Genomic DNA, 23,868 nt, shown 5'->3' with positions numbered 1-23,868 from the left:
GCAAAATCTACTATGAACACTGTATATTTTCAGATATTTTTTATAAATTTCCATCAATGTGCAATCAATTGTTTTTCAAAGAATGCACAGTTTTTCAGTAGCTTGCAAGCTGTTGGTGCAAAATATGTAGACATCTTTAAGAAATGACTATTGTTAAATATCTGAAGAACATTACATATATCACAAAGAGTAACAGTTTCCCTTTTAAGATAATTTAGTTAATTCAATACTTTACTATCTTTTAAATTGTTTTGACTAGATATTAAAATAGCAAACAGTAAAACCTGGATTCACATGAAAGATGCATTAATCAGTTCATAAAATCAGAACAATTAATAGTCTGAAATTCAGACTGATCTCGATCTTGACTGAAACAAGTCCGGTTTACCAAGCTATTCTGGATTCTTAAATTCACATTCTCTCCAAGCAAATCATAGAACAGGTTGGAAAAAGCAGTAATTTATGAAAACATGGTACACCATAATTTTGCCATTTTTCTGCAATAAGGATGTCAAATGATTCATGGGGGGAAATGAAATATATTTCACTGTCAGTTCAATAGATCTGAGAATTTACAGCTTCTTGACATGGACAGGAAAAATTCAGCATGCATAAAAATGAATTTCAGATCTGTTAATTGTAGGGATGCAAAAATAAAAAATGAATCTTGGTGGTTCAGTAAACTAAACAGTAACTCATAAGAGAACAAAATAAAGCGGGGGGGGGGGGAGTCCTCTGTTTATTTTGGTGAGGGTAAGGGGCTGGGGAAGAAGGAACCCTTGCTTTGAAAAGAATCTGAGAATCAGTCTACACTGATTGAACTCACTTCAGTTAGCATCAGTTTTACTGATCAAGCTAATTACATTTACATCACTTAGACAAACAGATTAAGGTATCTTGGTAAGACAGAATCAAATGTGTCTTGTTTAGTTAAATAAAGCACATAAAGGAGAAAAAAAGCCAGATTTACATATCCAGTTACATTGCATAAAGAGCCCCATTACACTTCTGGATATTTTAACTGAAGAGCAGTAAGCTCATTGCTATAAAGATGCACTATATACAAGAAACTATCACCTAAAACATGCACCTGTAAGCAAAGTGCCGTTTTAATTGCCATTAAATAAAAGAGAAGCCAAGCTGAGATCACCATTAATTTGAAAACTTTCAAAAGTGTCACTCTGAAGTCATGCTGGACTAAAGGTAACTAATGGGAAATAAGAGCCAGACGCGGAAGAGTGGATGTTATTTGGCAGTGGCCAAGAGATCAAATTCAGTTACAGATACAGTACCAACTTAAACATCTGCGGAAACAGGTTCTCGCAACTACTCTGTACACATCCAATCAAATAATCTAATACACATCTAAAGTCTGCATGAATGGCTTGTTGTGAAAAAGCTAATGGGATAAATAAAGGAGCCTGCCACTGAGCTCATGATATCTATGTACTAGTCTCTGCTTCTATCTATGAAATACGAAGAGCAAAGATGAGCCCAGCAATTTGCCCATATCATTGGTTTCTTGCATAAACTGAACACTGGTTCCGGAGTAAAGCCAACAACCTTCTTGTGACACTACCTGTGCAAATATCCTGCAGTGTCACCGAAGCTCTCGTACCACTCTATATACATTCACAACTCTGGTGACTAATTAGAGGAATAAGGGATAAAATATAAAGGAAACAAAAATCTGAAATCATGACAAGCCCCTCATTTTTAGTGGGGCAGAAACAAATATCTCACTTAAGCAACAAAGATACATCCTTGTCGAAGACGTGTTTTTCTCTCAATATTTTGCTGCCTCTAATCAAATGCAATCAGTTCACATTTGACATAGGAATCACCCAGTCTGAGCACTGACACTAAAATATTAATGTTGCTATGATATTCCATATCATATTTCTATGCTCACTGCAACCGATTTTATCTACAACAAATCTGCACCTTCTCCATATATTTAATGCTAAGAGAGGGCTGAAGTTCTTACTCTGGCAAGAATCCTATTAATTTCAATGGGAGTTTTGCCTGAGGAAGGGATTCAGGATCACACTCCTAAGCAATTTTAGGACTGCAAAGTATTTGAGAAAGTATTATGGTAAATGTTTTCTGACAAATCATTTATACAAGGCAGAATGCATAATGTTTTTAATCTTTTGCAATTGCACTCTGGAGGTAACAGTTCTGTATATTTTACAGTGCTTTGGTTTTCACCCCTGCAGCATGCAGCATGGCTAAATGAAAATATAGGCTATCCCTGCCACATGACTAAATTAAAACCTATAAAATAATACGGGCATTATAAAATTTGTGTTAGAACTGATAATAGCGATTCTGATTTACTGACAATGAAAATATATAGCATTTTTCTGTAAGAACATTTATCAACACTTGGCAACCCTAGACTAACTTGACATGTAAGATGATCAAAATGGATCTTGTATGTAATCTTTTCCATTCATTTCTATTTATTTTAGTTATGATAACATTTATCATTGTGCATAGGAAGATTGAGCTTGAAAAGATTTGGTTAAACGAAATTCCTGTTGAAATTGGCTAGTTGTATTTTTAGTATGAGTTTTCAAAATAGGATACTCACAGAACATCTCACCTGTATTTCAGCAGCAAATGAATCTACCTGATAATGATAAATCTGTATTAACTTTTATGATTTAAAACCACTGAATTCTGAACTAAATGACATGTATTTGCTAAATATACTATTTACTAAAAAGTATCTACTTTGCACCTTTATTCTAAACTTGTTTAAGACTAAGCAAAGTTATTTCTGTAACTGCCAGTAACATCAAAGTACCTGTGAGTGCACCATTTTAATCAGTTTTATTGATTCATGCTTTCAGTTCTTATTCAGTTAAAAACAAGGCACATTAAATATATTCTCCTATTGCTCTATAAATGCATGCGCTCATTCTGTATATCAAAAGTAATAAATAATGGCAATAAAACACTGAGACAGTTATAAAAATGACAACCCAGCCTCAAACACAGTATTTAACAGTCCAATCTAGAATAATAAACCAACACAATACATAAAAGTGCCACATGGAAAAATATGCAGTATACATCTCTCCCCCCTCCCACAGACACTATTGAACTTATAGTTTTTGTTTAAACAGTAGTTGTTTCACACTACATTAGAACAATACAGGACAATGAAATTTTTACAGCTGAATTGACCTCAACAATAATCATGAAATAATCTTTTTTCAAAACATAAAAAAGTGTGTTGATGAAATCAAATAATTCTGGATTTTTTCATTTTACTATTTAAACCAGTATAAATAACATACGCAACTTTTTATTTTGTACAAAGTAAGTATTTATACACATTCTACTGTGCCACAAGAAACCAAAAAAGCAGAGGGCTAAGACATTTATTGCAGCTAAAATTCAAAGTAAATCAATATAACAGGACAGGCACACAGCCATGAAAATCCCTTTACATTCTGCATGTTATCTTTACATTAGTAAAGCAAAAGAACAGCAAGGAGTGGGTATGTAGTAGACAGTCTAGGCTTTACAGTGAAACCTCAATTATCATTCTTAATTGTACAACTTATTAAGGGAGTAGAGGGAGAACTATTTTAAAAGGTGTACTGAACCATAAAAAATATGTTAAATACAATGGTTTTCTTCGCCTAACCTGAAAAAGCCTCTTGTGTCACTTGTAGCCATTACACTTTAAAAATTATTGGTAGCATAATGTCTTTTTGAAAAATATAAAACAAACCTGTATTATTGTACCTTGATTTCCTCCCAGTTCTGGAATATGTGGCAAAATTGTTATTGTGTTCTTCATTCTTTCCCTTGAAAGGACATTTGACACAAATAGCTTAATATCTCAAAAATACAGATATACATTTTATCCTGTGTATATTGACATATTTCAATGCAAAAGCTTGATAGAGAAACAATCCTATGACCTTTTTGTTCATAAATTGACCTCATATAGTCTAAGTGTGCACAAGGACTTAATTCACATGGATTGAGCCATACTAAAGAGTGCTCAGTAGTCTCAAAGGCAAGAAAAGTTAGTTCCCCACTGCAATGTGTACAATAAGGTACAAAGCATCTTAATGTTAGGAAAATCTAATAACGAAAAATCATTTAAAATCATTTTAACCTGGGACTTTTTAGAAGACAATCTAAGCAAAATCTTGGGGGGAAGACAAAGTGCTCTATATTCATTTAAGAATTTCAGGTGGGTTTTTCCTCCTTCCATTTTTAGATAGATACAGTTTTAATAGCTGGAAACTTGTCAGACCAAAATATTCAACCACCACCACCTATAGTTAGCACTAATATCATAGTCACTACAAGTCCTCAGCACCTATATACTTTGGATATGAATTTTTTTTAATTGTCTATTTTTCAGACCTGTACTGCTTGCAGGATATTAACTTGGCATCATGTTAAAGAATTTTCAAAACAGGATTAAAATTAATCAGATTTTGCATTTAGTTGTGTACAGATGTGGTGGCATTTTAAACTTAAGGCTTCTGGTTTGATATGTAAACTGGTATTTATACTCATTTATACTTATACTCAAAGGAGTATTATGAAAGAGACACACCAATAAAATATGCATTCATTTTCCCCTCCCTACCACAGATCAGGCAGAAATCCTCCATCTGATCTTAATGCTGATCATAGCCAATTTAATAATAGGAAGAGTCGCAGGGTAAATAGCCAGGTGGAGCATTTGTTGAGAATGGCTCAAATAAATGGTCCAAAACTGGCTCTTTCAGCAAATTAATGCAAAGGCGAATAGCCCTTACCACATTTCAGTAAGGCCTGCTGGAATGCAAAGTAACTTTCCCATTTAAGTGTACATTTTGCAAATATTAAGTGGTTAGGATTAGTGCACTATGGCAAAGTTCTTGTTTTACATACTTTCAGTATTTATCTAAAAGTACAAAAACAGTCTGACACTTTATAGTAGACTGCAATACCTGCTAGACAATGGCATATACTGAAGACAGCAGGGTTTTCACTGGGAGGAGTGAAAGCTGTACCCATACATTTTTAACTCTAAATTATAACTCATCTATGAGATTTTTGGGTTTTTTGGTCCAATCTTGTGCTCTTCCAGTCTTATGCTGTCAAATTTTTATTGCCAGAAATCTGTCTGGCAATGAAATTGGTGTCATTGAATGAGAACAACATTGAGAAGTACTGAAGTGACTATCTATGTAATATTTCATAAATATAACTATGATTCCTTACCAGGACGTTTAATTTAGGCAGCGCTCAAGATATTTCTTTGTGGCATCCTCCTGAAACCTAAATGTGAACATTCCCCCTTCCCCCACCAAAATGATTCCTCTCTTCCTTTTACTGGACAGGCACTTTGAACACATATGGTCTTGCACATATGCAGAATACTTTTAGTGACTGGATCTTAGGAAGCAGTCACTTTCTATGCACCATTTCTTTTTAAGGGGGAAGATTATCTAAAAGCTTAACAAAGTTGTGAAAGGTAGTGTCTGAACAAGCCTTTTGCAGACTCTATTCTGAATTCCTGCAAATAATTTCTACTTTTAAAGCATGTCCCATCCAAAAGGCCACATTTTGGAGTATTAATATCAGCACAGAAAATAAGGAAAAATAAATGTATCAGTGTGTTTTTGTATACCCTGACCACCAGATACAGTTCACTAGAACAAACAGACATTTGAAAACATTGGAATATTTTTCAGCACTGAACGAGGCAGCTACACATAGACAAATTCTCTGGTAGCTGTAAGCAGGTTTTGTACTTCTCAAACTCACAGTCCACCACCACTTCGATCCACTGGAATAACAACTCTCTCACGTAGGTTCTCTTCAGCAGTTTTCATAAGTACAGCCAATCGGCTTCCAGACACATATCCTTTCTGAATAGCACTCATGAGCTTAAAAAAAACCACGTTTACAGCATATTAATGATAGTAGCCAAATTTAATTGCCGGACAACACTTAAAGAGATACTAACCCCACAGACTGAAGTCTTTCTTGCACTGGGGATTCTACCCATTTGTGACCAACCAGTAAGGTAGCTGCAACTAAAGCAAACCCATCATGTAGACAAGGGAAATTGCTCTGAGCTGCTATTTCCATTGGTACAGCCTACCCCTGCTTGAAACTAGGATATACTGCACTGGTGTAAATCAGTTTGTAGCTATGTACACTGTCTATCCTAGGGGTTTGGAACGGTTGCAACTTCCCCTGATGGGTTGCTACCAACGGCTGAAATTGAGACAAATCTCCAGTGTAAACAATGCCAGAGTTAATGAAGTATGTTGTCCAAACCAGTAGCAAGATTAAAACACAATAAATAATGCTGTTATTATTATAGGTTTTAAACAAAATGGTTGGTATTGCTTTCTAGGGCTGGATTGTGCCGCCCTTTAAATGTACATTTTCCAGTGTGGCCCATGGTAGTTTTGCCTGTGTATGGGCTGCAGGACATGTACAAGTTACTGATGTGATATATTTGTAATAACAGTGCAGCAGACCCCCCTTACCCCATGGCTTTCTAAAGCCATTCATTACAATCAAGCTTGCAAGATAATTCATGCGTGTGAATTCTTTTTAAATCTGAAAAGAGTCACAAAGGTAGAAAAGAGAACATGGTTCCTGATCTACCACTGCCCCTGCAAGGTATCTTTCTCATTTAGCACTCTTATTCTAGTGATAGTGTACTTGACCTCCACGATTCTTCTAAATCCAAATTTCTTTAGACCAGTGTTTCCCAAACTTGGGACACCGCTTGTTCAGGGAAAGCCCCTGGCAGGCCGGGGCGGTTTGATTAACTGCCGCGTCCGCAGGTTCGGCCGATCGCGGTTCCCACTGGCCGCAGTTCACCGCTGCAGGCCAAAGGGGGCTGCGGGAAGCAGCAGCCCGGCCTGGCCCGCCAGGGGCTTTCCCTGATCAACCGGCGTCCCAAGTTTGGGAAACACTGCTTTAGACTTTTAAAACTAGTTTGCATTTAAGTCCTTGAAACTGGAGTCTCAGCATTACCTTAATGAACATACTCTAGTGTTAGACTTTAGATTTTTGTTTTTAAAAATCTATGGATAAGATCCGCATTGGACTTGAAAATACATGTAGTCAGCTGGTCAGAGACTTTCTAATACAAAAAGCAATTGGCACTTACAAAATATTTCTTCCTCTCAACAGGAGCTAAATAGTCACCTCACTTCAGATTTCTTCCCTTTTTACAAAACTATCGCAGGTAGACTTGGGCCCACACAAACCTGGTGACCTGGAGGATAATTAACCTCCAAGAGAATTTCTGCTAGAAAAATCTGTCTGGCCCCAAAGGGAGCATGCCACAGAGGATCAATTCATCCAGTCCCTCCTCCTCCTGTTTAATTGCTCTTTCCCCTGTCTTCTGTGGCCTCCACCTACAGTTTCACAGCCTCTGGTCCACGTAAGTGAAGGCAGCATTGGGCCCTTGAACAGTACTTGCTGTCCAAAAAATATCCAAATATCTACACAGTAATGTTAAAGATCTGCCAGATTCTCAGCTGGTGAAAATTGTCATAGTTCCACTCTCGCCAGTGGAAATACGCCAGTCGACACAGTCAAGAAACTGGTCTGTGATGTAACAGACTAGTGATCACAACTGCATTAGCTACCCAGATGCTGATATGTTCTTCTATTCAGGTCTTACTCTACAAGAATCAGGAAAACATCCTTTTTTATCTTCCTTCCTCCAGTATTGATTTGAGTGATATCTGACTTTTCTCTTAAAGACTAGACTAGAGCTGAGCAAACAAACACTTTGTAACAACGTATCTAATGAATTTAGCTTCTGCTTCTGTTTTTGATATATCTGTGAGCATCATGATTTCTTCATGACTATTCTTTATTTAAAAACTCCTAACTCTTTTTGACTCATTAGAGAGGCTACAAACAGTTTCTGAAAGCATCCATTGTTGACTGTTTGCAACTGGTCAGAAAAATCACATGGCAGTGCTCTGTTCCCCACTTGGATAGGTGAGCAAGCGCCTTGACACGCATTCAAATACTGTACAAATTTCCATAAGTATTTGCAAACATAAGTTTCCACAAACATTCTGCCAATGAAAGTTTTATGAAAGTAATCCAATGAAAGTTTTCAGAAAGCAAACACAAAAGGAGCATGAATCCTAATAGATCCATTAAAAAAGATTTACCACCATTTAAGTAAGTTCCACACATTTCATTACCTTGGTGGCAAAAATCAAAGGTTTGTTTTATTACTTGTTACCTTTTTTACTTGTTATTTTAAAACTTAATTTATAGTAGTGCACAATATGCTACATGCTGTCCACATACATAGAAGACATTCAGCCCAAATGTACAAAGGTCTGATTATTGAAGCTTTGAGGCCTATGACCTCAGTCACCAGATTTCAAACATTTATTTTCATTTCTTTTTTTAAGGAATCTGTTTCAAAATGTGGCTTACGGTGCATTTTTGAAACACAGAGGACAAACTAGAAGCCACCAATAATTAGTTTTTAAAAATATGCAAAAAGTGCTGTCATTCACATTTTGGAAGTATTAAAACCACAAAACAGACAACCTCTAAAGAGTATTGAGCACAATAGACACTGCATGATTAATTGCCAGTTTTCTGTTTCTTAATTATAGTGCACCCCAACTAACCAAGTTACAGCATAACATACTCAGAAATGGAGAGAGTTCTGTTTATAAAGTGCAAAATCAAATTTCTTCCCCAGTTGAAACTTTATATAAAAAGGTGGGCTCTCTCTCAATTGCCTGAAAAGATGTGTGATTTTTTTTTTTTTAAAGAAAATATATTAGGATGTCGTCACTGGACTATTTTTTCCATTTTATTTTAAATGTTTTTTGGTGACTATGTTTTAGGCAAATAAATCCTCCCTTTTTAGAATGCTGGACATAAGTTGTGAAAATTTTCTGCATTTAGATTCAAGAATGCTCTTATCTACAGCTCATCTCCAGAGAGACAATTACCATTTCCTTTGCCTTGATCTTGTTTGTTTAACTTGACACAGTGAAGAAACGGCTGACATTGACCAAAATCCCCAGCATTAATTTATCACATGTTCGGCATTCATCATTGCCCTGATTCAAGAAAGACCTGGCAGTCATTTGAAATACCTGACCAGTAACGCTCTACAAAAACAGACCTGGCTGGCTGGAAACAAAAACTGCTCATGTGAGGGGAGTCAAATGGTTGGAGGCAAACAATTTAGTGGTATCTTTATTGCCTTCTCTTTTTTTTTTTTTGGAAAGCATTTGCAGAAAGATGCATAGAAAACTGACGTTCATGTTCTCCTTTCATGCACTTCTCTCTTTAGATCATTCAGAAATTAAGCAGGACAATGTGAATGGCATACACCACACTTTGAACCTGCAGCTTCTTGCCCCCGATACTTTTTCAGTGAAGCTTTTAATCAATAGTCCTATTAAGCATGAACAAAAGCTATTGTTTTAACGTGCAGCGGCTGGCCAAGTTGTGCCCTCAGATGTGTGGGTGGCTCATGCCTAATTTGAAGGAAGCAACAGGCATGATTCAGCCCTCTACTACTGAAAGGATACCTCGACAAACTACAGAATAGACTGTCTGGACCTAAGGAGGGTTTTTTCTGCATAGGAAAAACTACTTTAGTTTCAGAGTTGCTTGGGAATTCTTTGGGGGAGGATGGGGGATAAGGGGTATTTCGCCCATTTGCATTGCCTAGGCACCGTGGCCTCAAACAGCTTCTTAGGACTCCTGACAGCATGTACCACCCAACTACAGCTGTTCCCTGATGGAATCTCCACAGCACGGACAAAAAATCCACATAAATGACTACTGCAGAATTGATCAGCAGTGTATTGCTCTGTTTTGCCCCTCAAGTTTGCTAGGAGACTTACAGAGAGTGATGGGCTCCTAACCCTATCCCTGAAGGTAGGGTTTTACATGGAGATGCTTGTACAGGATTTGAGTTTGCATCAAGCAACCGTTAGTCATTTCTGTGTTGCCCCCAGTTCAGATCTGCTGATTTACGATCCTCTCTCACAGAAGTCAAGGGGAGCATAAAGACTTTTGTTCTTTCCCCTCAGCAAATCTTTTAGTTGGGTTACTTTAATTTAAAAAAAAAAAGGTACAGAAGACAGCCCACTATTTTAGCCTCCCGACAGCTGGGGAAAACACAACAGAAGGAAGGAAGACAAACTCCATGTTTAAAAAGAAAACTCCTAGCAGTCATGGATGGATAATACCTACTAGCTCAACTAGTATATCCCCTTGTCAACGCAGGACAGGCTTTGGGTGAAATCCTGGCCCCGCTGAAGGCAATATTCAAAATTCCTACAGATTTCAATGGGGCCTGGATTTCAGCCTCAGGAAATTCTTCACTGCAACAGTTAGCTTGGGTTAGTACTCTCAAGTTACTACACTCAAGCTAGCCTAGTGTTCTGCTTTGTAGTCACTCTCACTCAGAGCTAATCTCTAGAGAGAGGGATCACAATACGCAACACTTGAGCTACACAGAAGAATTTGATTAGCGGCTGATGAGTTGCTGTGATGTGAGCTGCTGCATCCCCACTGTATTACTAGTGCTGTTGCCAGCCAACCATACCCACTGGTAGGCTAGTTGGCTGGATCTTAAAGCACCACCCAGCTCAAACTAGAGATTTGTGTGCGGGATGGCAACCGGGTTAGCAAGAAAACTGAGTTATACTTCAAGCTAATAAAGCAGTGAAAACAACCCCTCAGTCTCTCTCTCCAATGCTTTGTCCAGGCATAATGGTCATCACTAAAAAAAACAACCTCCTTATAAGCACATGCTGCAGCATTTGCCCTTACAAGGATAGGCTCAGAGTATAGGAAACATTGTGATCAATACAAACAGTGGTGTAGAAATTGTTGGTATTTCTTAATGTTGATTCAAGCATTGTCCACCTTTAGACAACGTAAATTCATATACGATTAATAATGAATAAAAAATGAATGGCAAGTCTGTAAAATTTTATGTACAAACTCTACATCTAGCTTTGATGATTAATTTCCAATATACAGAGCAAAGGGAGATGAGGGTTCTTGTGTTCCTTTCATTACAACTAAAATAGAAAGCCACTCACCTGCAAAAACTCATCGAGTTCAACCTGCCCGTTTTTGTTCAAATCCACTTCATTTAAAATCTCATGAAGTGTATTTTCATCAATTTGAATGCTGATACTCTAAATAAAAGAACAACACAACAGGCAAATCAACTGGATCAGTTAAACATGATTTATACCATACTACACAACTGAGATAAGAATTCAAAAAATCAAAAGAGAAATTTTACCTCTAACACACTTTGAACATCCAGTATGGTAATAAAGCCTTTCTTTTCTTTATCAAACATGTGGAATCTCTTTTTATATCTGCAAAATAGGATTATTAATGGAAAAGGAATACACAAAAGATTGACAGAAATATCTTCCCAGGGACTATCCGGGAGGTCCATTTGTACTTCATTTACCTGTCAATATCTGAAGGTATAAGAGTGATTTCAGAGCTGTCTGTTAATTGCCCTACTTTTGCCTTGTAGCCCATTTCATAATACAGAAACTTTTTAGCAGATTCAAGTTCTTCCTAAAATATGAAAGAAACAAAGTCTCAGTTCTAGAACAATACTGAATATTTACATGCTGAATTTCTTCTATACCGTAATATTTCATTGGCTCCTTTCACAAACTTATAATTGCTGGTCTTTAGAGGAATATCAGCATTTGATGGCCAAAAAAGTGCTTAGCGTGAACAAGGTCATTAAGATAAGGAACCATTTCATGCTTCATCTAGATCACTGGCTTTGACGTACAAGTGTTGATTGTCAATTGATAATTATACTGAAGACATGGAATGCAAAGATTTTTAGGGCCATATCATGCCCTCAGTCCACACATGCAACTCACAGTGATGTCACCAGAAACAGCACTTCCAGATCAAGTCTACGAAATCACCTTTCATTAAGAATTGGTATCTTATTCTTCACTTATTTAAGAGTTGTGGGTGGGGTTTTGGGTATTTAACATCGTGTGTGGAAGGCCATAAAATGCATATTTACCTGAGAGAGATTGGCTCTGACCCTTCCAGCTCCCTTCAATATTGTAGTCAAATGAGAATTTACAGCCTTTAATCAAATGATCACATACTATTTCTCAAATATATAATACAGTATATTAGCTTAGCGTACACTTATTTTCTACAACCTTAATTAGAATTATGTAGCATCTTTAGTATTATTGTCAATGTATACCATAAAAGTCACCAATACAAAGAGTTCACAGTAAACTGTACTTAATATACTATAGATTATATATAAATGGCACATACCAATAGTACAAATTTCCCGGGCATGTGTGTGTGTGTATCCTAAGTTTATAGCCAGGGCACACATGTGGCAAAGATTTACACACGTGATTAATTAAATATCTTCCACTGTTGTTTACAGTGCTGTTGTACCTCTGTTGGTCCCAGGATATTAGAGAGACAAGGTGGGTGAGGCAGTATCTTTTATTGGACTAACTTCTGTGGGTGAAAAAGGCAAGCGTTTGAGCAGAACTCTTTTTCAGGTCTTTAAGCATATGAGGAGAACTACTGGGCTTATCAGGACTACTCACATGCTTCATGTAAAGCATGTACACAAGTCTTTAGAGGATCAGGACCTAAGTTAGCTTTGAAGTTAATGGCCTCCTCCCCTGGAATACTTAAGGAATGCTGTGTTGATAATATACTGAACTATCTCACCCCCAAACAGCAAAAAGATATACTGGACCATAATGAAAATAGAGCACAGAAAGGAATGAAAAAAAAAATCACATTTAAAGATGCTACATGTGTAGCTACTGTAACAGGGTGATATGCCCCTTTAAAAGCCAGGTGTCCTGGGGCCAGTGAGCCCTGTACTAAGGCAGAACCATGTTAAAAAATAGATAAGTACCTGGCAATTTGCAAGGGATCAGGTGATTGCCTGATAAGCACTGGATTCCGATAAGGGCTGAAAGAACTGAGGGAGGAGTGCTGTAAGCAGCAGGTTGGCTCCTGCAGCAGTGGGACTCCCAGACAGCTGGCTGGTAGGACTGGGAAAGAGCTACCAGAGCTGGGGGACTCCCGCAATGAAGTCCTGAGGTAAGGGAAAGGGACCTGGTTTGGCCATTGGATTTATGTTGAACTGTTTATTTGTTGTTTTTTTTGAAGACTGTTGGTACGACCAATAAATGAAGCCCTGAGAAAAAGGGGCTGCTCCAGAAACTGGGCATGGTGTCACTCCTTCCTGGGCTGGAGAGAGACCATCAGTCTACACTTACAGAAACAGTATGTTATTTGTATTGTTGGAGAAATGTGTGCATGATGATCATGCAACTGTGTGATCATGCAACTAAAGACTGTATCATAATGCGTATGCGCAAGGGGTTAGAGAAAGGTTGCCATGCAATCTCAGAGCTGACGTTTTCTGACTGGTTTGCAACCTTAGCACTCTTAACCTAATGTTTTGGATAGAATTATATGAATCCTAACATGTACTAATTTACCAAAATGATTTTCTTTCGAATTTAATTTCTTTTGTTTCTCTATTTTTAACCAAACCCCTTCCAGTTAGTTTACTGTAGCTATATTACAACAACCCTTCCCTTCTTCCTTCAGGATATTTACCAAGCATTTTAGCACACATCTGTGATATAACTGCATCCCTCTTTTTATGAATCCCTCTGGAAAGGCTTAGAGTCATCACAAGTCCTCCAGCTGAGAGGATTCAAATGATACTCCGCGGGGAATTCTGCATCATTGTGCGTGCACAGAATTCATGTCCCTTGCAGATTTCTTTGCTTCCCCGCAGAAAAATTACTCTCCGACAGGGAAGCTGCAAGAGCAGTTGTGAACCACTCCCTAGCTGCTCGGGTACATCATTTAAGGCACCCAGAGCAGCAGTCGGAGAGTTAAATCACCACAGAGCTGGGGACATCCCAGCCAGTGGCTCCTACCATGAGCCAGGATCAGCTGCTAATCTCAGCTGGACTGGAGGCAGGAGAGGACGGGCCTTCCTCTTTCTCTGCAAGGAGTGGCTGGGGCTGTCAAATGCACTCCCATAAACCTCTTCCAGCTTCAGGAAGCTCAGCGTCATATCCTGCTTTCTGCCCTCATCGCTCCTCAACTGCAGGGGGGAGGGGGAAGGAAAGGGGTCACTGTACAAGGAGCTGCTCCCCCATCCACCCAACCCCCATGCATCCAGACCTCCCATACCCAGACACCCCCGCCAAGCCTCACCCCATACACCCAAAACCCCCTAGTCTTCCATACTCAAACCCCACCTCACTGAATCTCATCCCCTGCATCTGGAGCCCTCTGCCTCCGGACCCTAACCCCTGCACCCAGACCACCCCCCACTGAGCTTCCTGCACTCAAACTCCCATTCTGACAAGCCCCACACCCCTGCACCACCCTGAGCCCCCACATCCAGACACCCACAGCACTGACCCCCAATTAGCTGCACCCAGACCCTCACCCACCAAGTCCACTCCCCAAGCACACAGACACCCCTGCTGAAACCCCCCTCATCCAGACCCTCCTGCTGAGCCCCAACCACTTTCACCTGGAAGCTCCAGCAGAGTCCCATTACCCCTGCACCTGGAGCCCTCCAATGAGCCTCTGTGCATCCGGATCCCCCCACACTGAGCTACCTGCACCCAGATTGTCCCACAAAATCCTCTCACCCCACACCTGGATCCTGCCTGGTTAAGCCTGCCTGCCCCACACCTGGTGCTTCGGGGTGTTTCTGTGGCAGGCCCAGGCCTTGTGCCATGTCATGGTTGGGTGCAGCCTTACCACTGAGTCTGTGTCCCCAGGATGGGGGTGGAGAGGCTGTGGGGTGATCTCCCACCTTTGTGCACTGCCATGCTGGAGCCTCTGCATTTATTTATGGACAAGTAAAACTTGCAGAATTTTAAAATATTGTGTGAAGAATTTTTAATTTTTTGGCGCAGAATTTTTATTTTTTGGTGCAGAATGCAGGAATAAAATGAGCTTCTTTCTGAACTTTAATACAACTTCTAACTGGCTAAAAGGTATCGTGAATGAGCAATAGGAGGCTTCATGTTCCTTTAGGAGCTGAGAAAACCACAACTTGCATGCAGTCCTGCCCTCTTCAAGAGGTCAAGCTCAAACCTGGTCATCCTGCTTGGACACAGGACTGTCTCTAAGTGAATGAGCCAGCCCACATGACTGCACTTTTCTCCTGACACTACTCCTCATGCTGCAGGAGCATTTTACGGCATTGTAAATGTGAGATCCTGCAAGGTGCTGGTCACATATCTTGCAATGAAAGTGAAGGATGCTCACCACCTGGGCCCTATGTGGACCAGGTCCCATATCACTAGATTTCAATGGCTTCTCCGAGATGAGGGAAAGGAGAGAAACAGATGACTTTGGGACTGTTAGTGAGGCCAACAGTGGTATCAAGACCAACTTCGTCATCAGTTCACAAAGGAAGCCTTATAAGAGAAGAGAAGGAAGATAAGAGGGATACAAAGAAAAAACAATGGGCAAATGCCATGCAAGCTTCCCTTCCACAGCTCTACCAACGAACAGCAGTCCTGTCTTGAAACGCTCCTACAAGTCAAATTTTGTCTCTCTCGAACTTTTCTGACAAATTTAATGTTGAACAAAATGTCCACTAAGGAACAGGATGAAACCTCCAATTTTACTTTCACTTTTAAATTACGCAGCTCAGCACCATAGATTCTGATCTTTTCAGAGCAACTGGAACTGGTTTGATAGCTTTTTTTTAAAATGGCATATGCCAAAAGAAAAGGGCATTTGCAATGTTCTATTAACAAATGCATGTCTAAACTCGTTTAAGACTGAAACTGATTAAGGAAAACAAGAGTAGAGCCCTGCAGCACGATTGGGATTCTGCATGCCCCGCAGGACCCAATGCCATAATAACGGGAGTGGATTAAACGTACTTTGTTGCAGGCAGGATTGGGTGGGCAAAAAACAGACTCTGGTAATTTGTGAGAAAACACGCAATCTCTCATCAGTTTGTCATAAATAGAATTTTCAGCAACGTAAAGCAAGTTTTTCTTTTTTTAAAATAAAGGTTTTAATTCTGAAATTTAAGCGAAGGATAGACAGATTTGATGTCCATTATAACAGGGGTTAAAGTATATTTTTATATGGCTTAAGCAAGATTTGTTTTATTGTTTTAGTGGTAAAAATTGTGTCTGAATGTTTACACACTAACCGACTGTGGGGGTGGGGGTTTTTTTTTATTATTTGATTTTTTTTTAGTAGCATGGGGAAATTTCTCTCTTGCGGGATTTGTGGGAGGGAGCAGGATAAAAATGCAAGAAACAATGCGGGAGCAGGATTAAAAAAATAATCCAGCACAGGGCTCTACAAGAGAGCTTAAAAAAAGTTCCAGTTCTAAAGTGTCTTTTGTACCTTTTTCTTCTGTTCACTCCAATGAAGTTCCTTCCCCATTATATCAATAATTCTTGGTAAGGCTTCATCAGCAGCTTGCACGTTCAAGAAGGCCAGCCGAGTGCGACGTGAAATCATATCCACTGCAGTGCATGCATACTCTTTTACCCCATACATAACCTAGAATATTAGAATTGGATAAAAAGATAAATGTAAGGTTCTGCAGTGTTTGGACATGGGAAAGGGGACTGGACCTATGTGGGAATGAGGGAAAAAAATAGCATGAAGCTCTGGTAAATGGGGCGGTAAGGTGAACAAGAGCACTGGAGGGAGCGGATATGGAGCCTTATGCATATGTGCACACAAGGCCATAATTTGCTTAAGTGATTAAGAAAATGGATTTATATGAAGCAAGCCCCACTTTTTTTGCTGCAATATAAAAAAGCATCTGGGCTCATGTGTTTAAATGCATTTAATAAAAGTTCAGAAAAAAAATTATTCCATGATTTACTCAAATAAATTTCTGTTTACATGCCAGATACAGTCTCCACCCCCCTCTCCTACTTCACAGGGTGGGTGACTAATAATCATCACAAATTACAGAGATGAGAAACGTAGCCATTTTCACATACCTCAGCTTCAATATAAGGAAATTCAGATACAAGGCGTTTTCCAACAATAGGCCACCTCTTTCCAGTAACTTGGGCTATTTTGGCCACCTCAAAAGCCTTGTCACCATATGTAGACGCAAGGTGCTGAGCCACCTATAGAATTAAGAGCACATTTAGCGAACACTATGTCCCAGCACCTTCTGAGGCACAGCTGAATAGATATAAACTAGTCTTGTCAGTTCTCCCATAGCCTGTAATAAATAGGCTGAGGATGGTATTAGATTTTGATTGTGTGGGAGGAAACAACTGGCGTTGTGAATGCTTAGACCAGCACTAACACTACTATGCATGTATCAATGTAGCGGTGACTAATGATGCTTCAGCTCCTTTCTGCTACTGTGATCACCTTTGAAGAATAGATTTTGTTGGGCTTGAGGTGCCCAAGACCTAGGTTGTCATACATGTTTAAAAACAGAGGGCATAGCTTTGTGCTTATGCAGACGCTGAAATAAAGAACGCACGTGGCTTTTAGTACTCCACTAGCAAAGGAAAATTTATTACTGGATTTCTTTCTTATACAATTATTTCTGCCCCGACCAAACAGTGTAGTCTTATGCCAATTTAAGAGCCCTTAATACAGGCTGTGCGGCTGCTTTTTTTTTTTTTTTTTTTTAAATGTTATTGATAACTAATACAAACACTGAGTAGAAATATAGTCGACTCACCTCACTTTCCAGTCCGTAATCTTGGACCAGCCTAATGTAAAGAGTAGGACTCCAGTCCTTAGCCCCCTGCAGGAAAAGTCCTACCGTCTTACATGGGCCTGCCTTGAGGTTGTGAGCCTCGATGGCTGCATCAATGGTATCTTGTGCCATGGAGCGATAGGTTGTCCATTTCCCACCTGCAAACAATCTGTTTTGGTAAACTAGTGGAAGTGTGTTGCATCGGCCAAACTTCACACTTAGTCCAGTTTCGTCTTTACTGGACTTCAACTAGTAAATCACTTATTCGCTAATAACTAAATAATATCGCTTGTTCCTTCAAATCTGCTGTACAAACATTCACTACCTTTGACTTAAATACACTGGGGAATCCTGACAAAGCCATATGAGAGATCTGAAATGGATTTCCAGTACCTGCTATAGTAACAAGGCCACTGTCACTAACAGCAACAACATGATTCCGAGATATTGACTGGGTGTCTTTAGAGCTGGGATCTGTGACAAGAGGACGAATGCCGCTCCATGCTGCCAAGACATCTCCTCTTCTCACTGTTTAGAAGCAAATAATGGCCAAACAGAATTAGAAAAAAGCCTTCAGACTTAATCAGTTTTATTATTTTCTGGTTAAAAGCAAAGATTTCATTTTCTTAAAATTACTCTGGCACAAATAATGTTTACATTTCTCCCCTCAAATTCACATGCCAGATAGGCAAGGACAGAGGTATATGTATCCTCAGTTTACTCACATCCTATGACTTAAAATAGCGTCTGTAAAATGTTATTGAAATCCTATCTAATACTCACAACCCCCTTGGGAGAGAAGTATTATTATTTCCATTTTGAAGATGGGGAAATGGAACAGAGAAGCTGACATGACTGTCTCAAGGACAAGAGAGGGATTCAATATCAGAACCGGGTTACAATTCCAAGATTCCTGGTTCCCAGTCATGTGCTCAGACAACCTCAAATATGATGGAAATTAGGATACTTGTGACAGCCTGTGGATTTTACAATTCCAGCACACTTTTTTTATTTTGTTCTACAAACACCATGCTCATTTCTTTTTACAACTATTTCTAACTGCCACAACATATGTGGCTGCATGGTATGTTTCACACTGACCTATTATTTAGTTAGGTAATAGAAAGCGGGTCAGCAGCAATTTGTACATGCAACAGTCCACATACTAGTGAACCAAAACCATCTGATCATTAACATCTGAGTTACAACTGGTAACAAGAATCAGAAAATTATTTGGATGATCCTCCTAATGGCTCAGCTGTTAACACAGTGTTCCACTATGCAATATTTAGGGATACCTCAGAACCTTTACTTTTGGGCCAGTTAGGCTAATGATGCTTTCAGCTCTCTACACAAAGGTTACCTAGCACCTTAGCATCTTGAGGTCACCAAGACCTCAACAGAAAGTCAAAGGGAAAGTGTGGGTGAAATCCTTCCTTGCCAAGCCTATACCTGTTATTTGAAAAGGGGTGCGGGGGGTTGAAGACCCTGAAGTCTCATCCTGCCCCCACCAAAATACTTGTCCTGATGTGAAGGTTCAGGGAGAAACAAAGAGCTTCCCCCACTGAGTGTCCAGCATGTGGGTAACCAGGGGCTGAACCTTTCCACAAAATACTTTTGTGATGTATGTAGAGATGAAGGAGGGGAATTCCACATCCTGGAAATCTCTCACCAGTTGAGTAGAGCTGGTGATGGTTTGCTGAGGGTAGAGAAAATTGGTCAGGTGGTTTTTTTGCGAGGGTGAGCGGTCAGGATGATAGTAATTTTATTTTTAAAAAGGAAAAGACGTTGTTTTCCTTGAAATCACTAGTTTCTCACACTTAAGTCCTCTATTTGTGTTCTATGCCTCAAGGTACAGAATTTCCTCTGGACTATCTCAAAGAGTCAGAGAGCCATTACAACACTGACTTTTCATATTTTTTTTAAACCAGAAAAGCACAGTTCGTCTCAATCAACATTGTAATTGGCATCAACACTATTTAAAATGATGCAATTGCTATTCTGCAGTTCTCTTGTCTTGAGGAAACTGTTTAATTAGGAGAATGTAATGGCTATTATAAAGGAGCACAGTGGGCCTTTCTGAGCCCTCAATGAATTAACACCACTACTACTGTGTAGCTTTATTTTTTTTTTTTTAAGCCTTGTTACATGGAAGATGAAAGATAAAACAAGGTAAATGAAAGCTCACTTTCTTCATCTCTGTCTAAGGTGTCAGGAAGGCTGGATCCAGCAGTGACAGAAGTTGAGTGAATTTATACATCGTGTGACCATAATATAAAAACAAACAGCTTAAACCATATACGGTGCCCAGTTACTGCTCTGAGAACAATCAGCACTACCACTTCTCCACTGCTCAAAAAACAAACAAACAAACCAAAAACAAACAAAGGTTCCAGCAGTAAAAGCTTCATTTTTTTTCCCAGTTAGCCTTTCAGTGGCGACCATCATTCCTGCCCCTCTTGACTGACTTTTGTCCCTCAGGCTAACGTGTTAAAATTACACATTTTGAAAAAGGAACTTATCATAACCCCAGTCTTTCCATTATGCTGTTTCTCCTTACCCCTTTTCTTTATTTTAATCCCTTGATATGATAGGGCCTGTTGCTACTCTCACTGAAGTCAAGACTAAATTCCTTGGGACAGGACATTTCTTTTTCATCTTTATGCACACTTATGAAGCTATAAAAATTAACTACCACCACCAACTGATGTATCCAAGCTTCACTCCATCAAAGTCACAAATTAACACTTAGCAAATTATTCAAACAACCACCAGGGCTGCTCTCAAGACTTTAGGAATGGTTGGCGCACCAGGGTAAATCACCCAAATGGTCTTAGGATGTTGCCCAAAAGTAGAGGTTTAACATGAAACAGGGAGCTTAAAAACCTTACTCTATGTGTTGGCTTCGGGTAAGTCTACACTAGAGTTGCTAGTGTAAATTGCAGCTTGAGGACACACACCCATTCTAAACATACCTGAGGTAATGGGCTAAAAATAGCGTGTAGCCACAGCAGTGCAAATTGGGGGGAGAGGCTAGCTGCCCAAAGTACCATCCTGTCTAAAACCCTAAATATGTATTCAGGATTGTTACACCCTCGTACCACCAATGGCTACATCCCATATGCCATTGTGACGGGGGACACTCACCTCTCATGAGCACCTCCTGTTGGCAAAGTGCGAACCAGAACTCTGCCCTTTTCTGGTGCCCCCTGTTGGCTGTTGCCGGGCAGGTTTTCAGTGGCTCATCACATGAAGGAACCCCTTCTGGGGTAACAAAGGTACAACAGGACCTATCACAGTGCCCTGATTGGTATCTGCAGCCCTGTCTTTGGAGTCAGTTCTCAGCCCTTGTGGGCTAGCTTTAAGTCTGTGTCTGCCCTGTATAGAGCAATGCCCCCAGGGCTTTCTTCCTGGAGACTCCAATACCTGCCCTTCACTTGGGCCTCTAAACAAGCCTTATCCCTTTCTTGGGGCTCAGGCCACCCTGCCAGTGGGGGTATCCGGGCCCACCCACTATTCTGGGTCCCAACCTAGGGACCCTATAAGTACCAGTCACATGCTGCTTCCTGGAATAGTTGCTGCTGCTGCTGATATTCCCTGGGCCTCTTCCTGTGTAACCCCTTCCTCTTCACCCTTATCACAGGGCTGAAGTTATCGCTTCTTCCTTATGGAATGCAAATGTCACCAGAACCAGTTTGCTGGTTCTCCCTTAAGCTCCAGCCACCAGCAAGGATCACCCTTCCTTATTCCTCTGGTCCCTGCCGGAACTAATCTGCAGCTACTTTTTAACTGGACCTACTGCACCCTGACTGCTTCCCTACAACCTCTCTAGGTGGGCTGAAGGATGCACCTTTATTGCTCCTTTTTTGGGGTGGTACAATTGGACCGCAAGGCCACCAGTAAGGGGATCAAAGGGCCCAGTACACCCTATCACAGTGTCCTTGAACTGGAAATTACATCTCCAGTTTGAAATGTAGTTACAGCCTTAGAAAGTAATTTAAAATACAGGAGAGATTTTCCAGAGCAGTAGAATGGGCAGGGTTAGAGAATCAAAGAACAGCATTATCAGTGTCAAACATTTTAGCCCTCTAGCCTCTAACCTGAAAAAAGGCACCCAGAACTAGAGAGGTCCATTGTACAAACTGGAAAAATCAAAAGGCTTGAAAACCAACCAGTAAGTTAAATCTGTGCAATGCACTCATGCCTCTGACTTCAGATGGGCAATTTCTCTTCACGCATTTAAACATGCTAAGTATCATTTCCTTGTGTCTGCATGCCTGACATTTTGTTTCCAATACACTTTTCGAAAATTCTTCTAAAATGATTGGGTTACTATCCCAAGCTCTTAACTTGACAAATAAATCTTGTGGAAGTATACCTAGGCGCGCACAAAGATATGGGTTGAATGCATTTTTATTAGCAGAGCTCCAGTACTCCAACAACTTGTGCTCCGCACTAACCTCCAATACTGCTGGGGTTCTCAGATTACTATACAGTGGCTTTAAAAGGGCCCCATCTTACACATTTCATAATCAACAAGAGTCCATGTGGTCCATATTCAACTGTCCTTCTCAGGACAAGAGATATAGTAAGAGGATTTCAAACTTCCCATTCTTAGCACCATTAGAGACAAAGTTATCTTGATTTTTCCCATCCTATCAAATACATGGCCAACTGGCTAGATGTTTATCTATGCTATTTCTTGGCTCCTTGTCAGTTATAAGTATACCTGTAAAACCAATTTTAACTTTTCAATAGTAGATATAAAACCTGAAGGCATCAAATAGTAAAAATAAAAACCCCTCGGAGGTATAACTAAATACAGCATACCCTAGCTTCTAAAAAATATCTACTACTTTGCTTCAGCCATGTGACTTATTGGGTATGTCTATACCGCAATTAACCCCCCTGAGGCTGACCTGTGTCAGCTGACTCTGGCTCACAGGACTCTGGCTACAGGGCTGTTTAACTGCAATATAGATGTTTGGGCTTGGGCTGGAGCCCAGGCTCTGGAACCCCATGAAGGGGAGGGTCCCAGAGCTTGGGATCCAGCCCGAGCCCCAGGTCTACATCGTAATTAAACAGCCCTTTAGCCCGAGTCAGCTGACAGGGCCAGCCACAGGCTTTTAATTGCAGTGTAGACATACTCATTGAGGCCAATTACTGCAGGGTACAAAGTCCACTCCTCTTACAAACCATGGGGATGGGAGCGTTATGAATACCTGCAGGAGGTGAGATACAGTTAGAGAAGTACATCTGCATAGTGCATTGATGACGTATAAGGAATGTGAACAGGCAGCCTGAATTTTTCCATCCGTCCGCAAAGTCATATTTTTTGTGATGTGGACCTTGGATCTTTTTTAATTACTGTAATTAAAAGATGTTCCATGTTATTTTTTATAATATATAAGAGACCAAATGATTTTAAAATGCCAAGTTATAACAAATTTAATCTCTTTTCAACACAGGTTTAGCACAGATCACACCTGTTTATACCATTAAATTATTTATTTTCAAAACCACAAGTAGATTCTATAATCATTTCACTTTTTAAATAAAACATGAGAGCAGTAGAGGCTTTTATAAAAAACTTAATTGTGTTGACTATTAAATTTACAAAGGAAAAAATTGACTGATTTGCTTTATGCTGAAGCATTTTGGGGTATGTTTTTAGATTCTGTTTTTATATGACTGATAACTGAAAATCGATAACAGACTATAAAAATATCCCAAAAGAGCACTGAATAGATTTCAGAATCAATGTTGCTCTGCCAGCATGTTTAACCGCCAAAATGAAGTGCTAATCACAGAAATAAGATACCATATTACATTTATAAACTAAAGAAACTAGAAAAAGCAGCATGTGTGACACTATAATTAAATAGTTGGAACACATCCAAGCCTGTGTAAGTTGATAACCCTGGCACTGTCTCTGGCAGCAAAAAAACAGGTCTGCAGTGAGTTGATACGGCCAGCACAGTTGTTAATTCAATAACAGGCAATCTATAAACACTGCTAATTGCATTCGTGAAAAACAGCATGCACCTAGGTGGGTTTCCTTCAAAAGCTTTAAACACTCCAGAAAACTA

At 39.7% G+C, this 23,868-nt stretch overlaps 1 protein-coding gene across 5 annotated transcripts in view; it reads right to left on the bottom strand.

The window, feature by feature from the left end:
* Nucleotides 1-3,376: 3,376 nt before the first annotated feature.
* GPD2 (glycerol-3-phosphate dehydrogenase 2) overlaps nt 3,377-23,868 on the bottom strand; it is a 122,497-nt gene continuing 102,005 nt past the window's right edge. For all 5 annotated transcript variants that reach the window (XM_084643421.1, XM_084643419.1, XM_084643417.1 and 2 more), the window contains 8 exons: nt 18,173-18,307; nt 17,762-17,937; nt 17,058-17,189; nt 16,447-16,605; nt 11,486-11,598; nt 11,309-11,387; nt 11,100-11,198; nt 3,377-5,912 (listed from right to left, as the gene is read on the bottom strand). In XM_084643421.1, coding sequence (XP_084499547.1) covers nt 5,787-5,912; nt 11,100-11,198; nt 11,309-11,387; nt 11,486-11,598; nt 16,447-16,605; nt 17,058-17,189; nt 17,762-17,937; nt 18,173-18,307 — 1,019 coding nt within the window. In that variant the 3' untranslated portion in view covers nt 3,377-5,786. The remainder of the gene's footprint in view (nt 5,913-11,099; nt 11,199-11,308; nt 11,388-11,485; nt 11,599-16,446; nt 16,606-17,057; nt 17,190-17,761; nt 17,938-18,172; nt 18,308-23,868) is intronic.

The sequence above is a fragment of the Lepidochelys olivacea genome, assembly GCF_965140295.1.
Source record: "Lepidochelys olivacea isolate rLepOli2 genome assembly, chromosome: 11".
NCBI classification, from domain to species: domain Eukaryota; kingdom Metazoa; phylum Chordata; order Testudines; family Cheloniidae; genus Lepidochelys; species Lepidochelys olivacea.
Note: the sequence above shows the minus strand (reverse complement) of the source record. Positions and strands in the feature narration are given on the sequence as shown.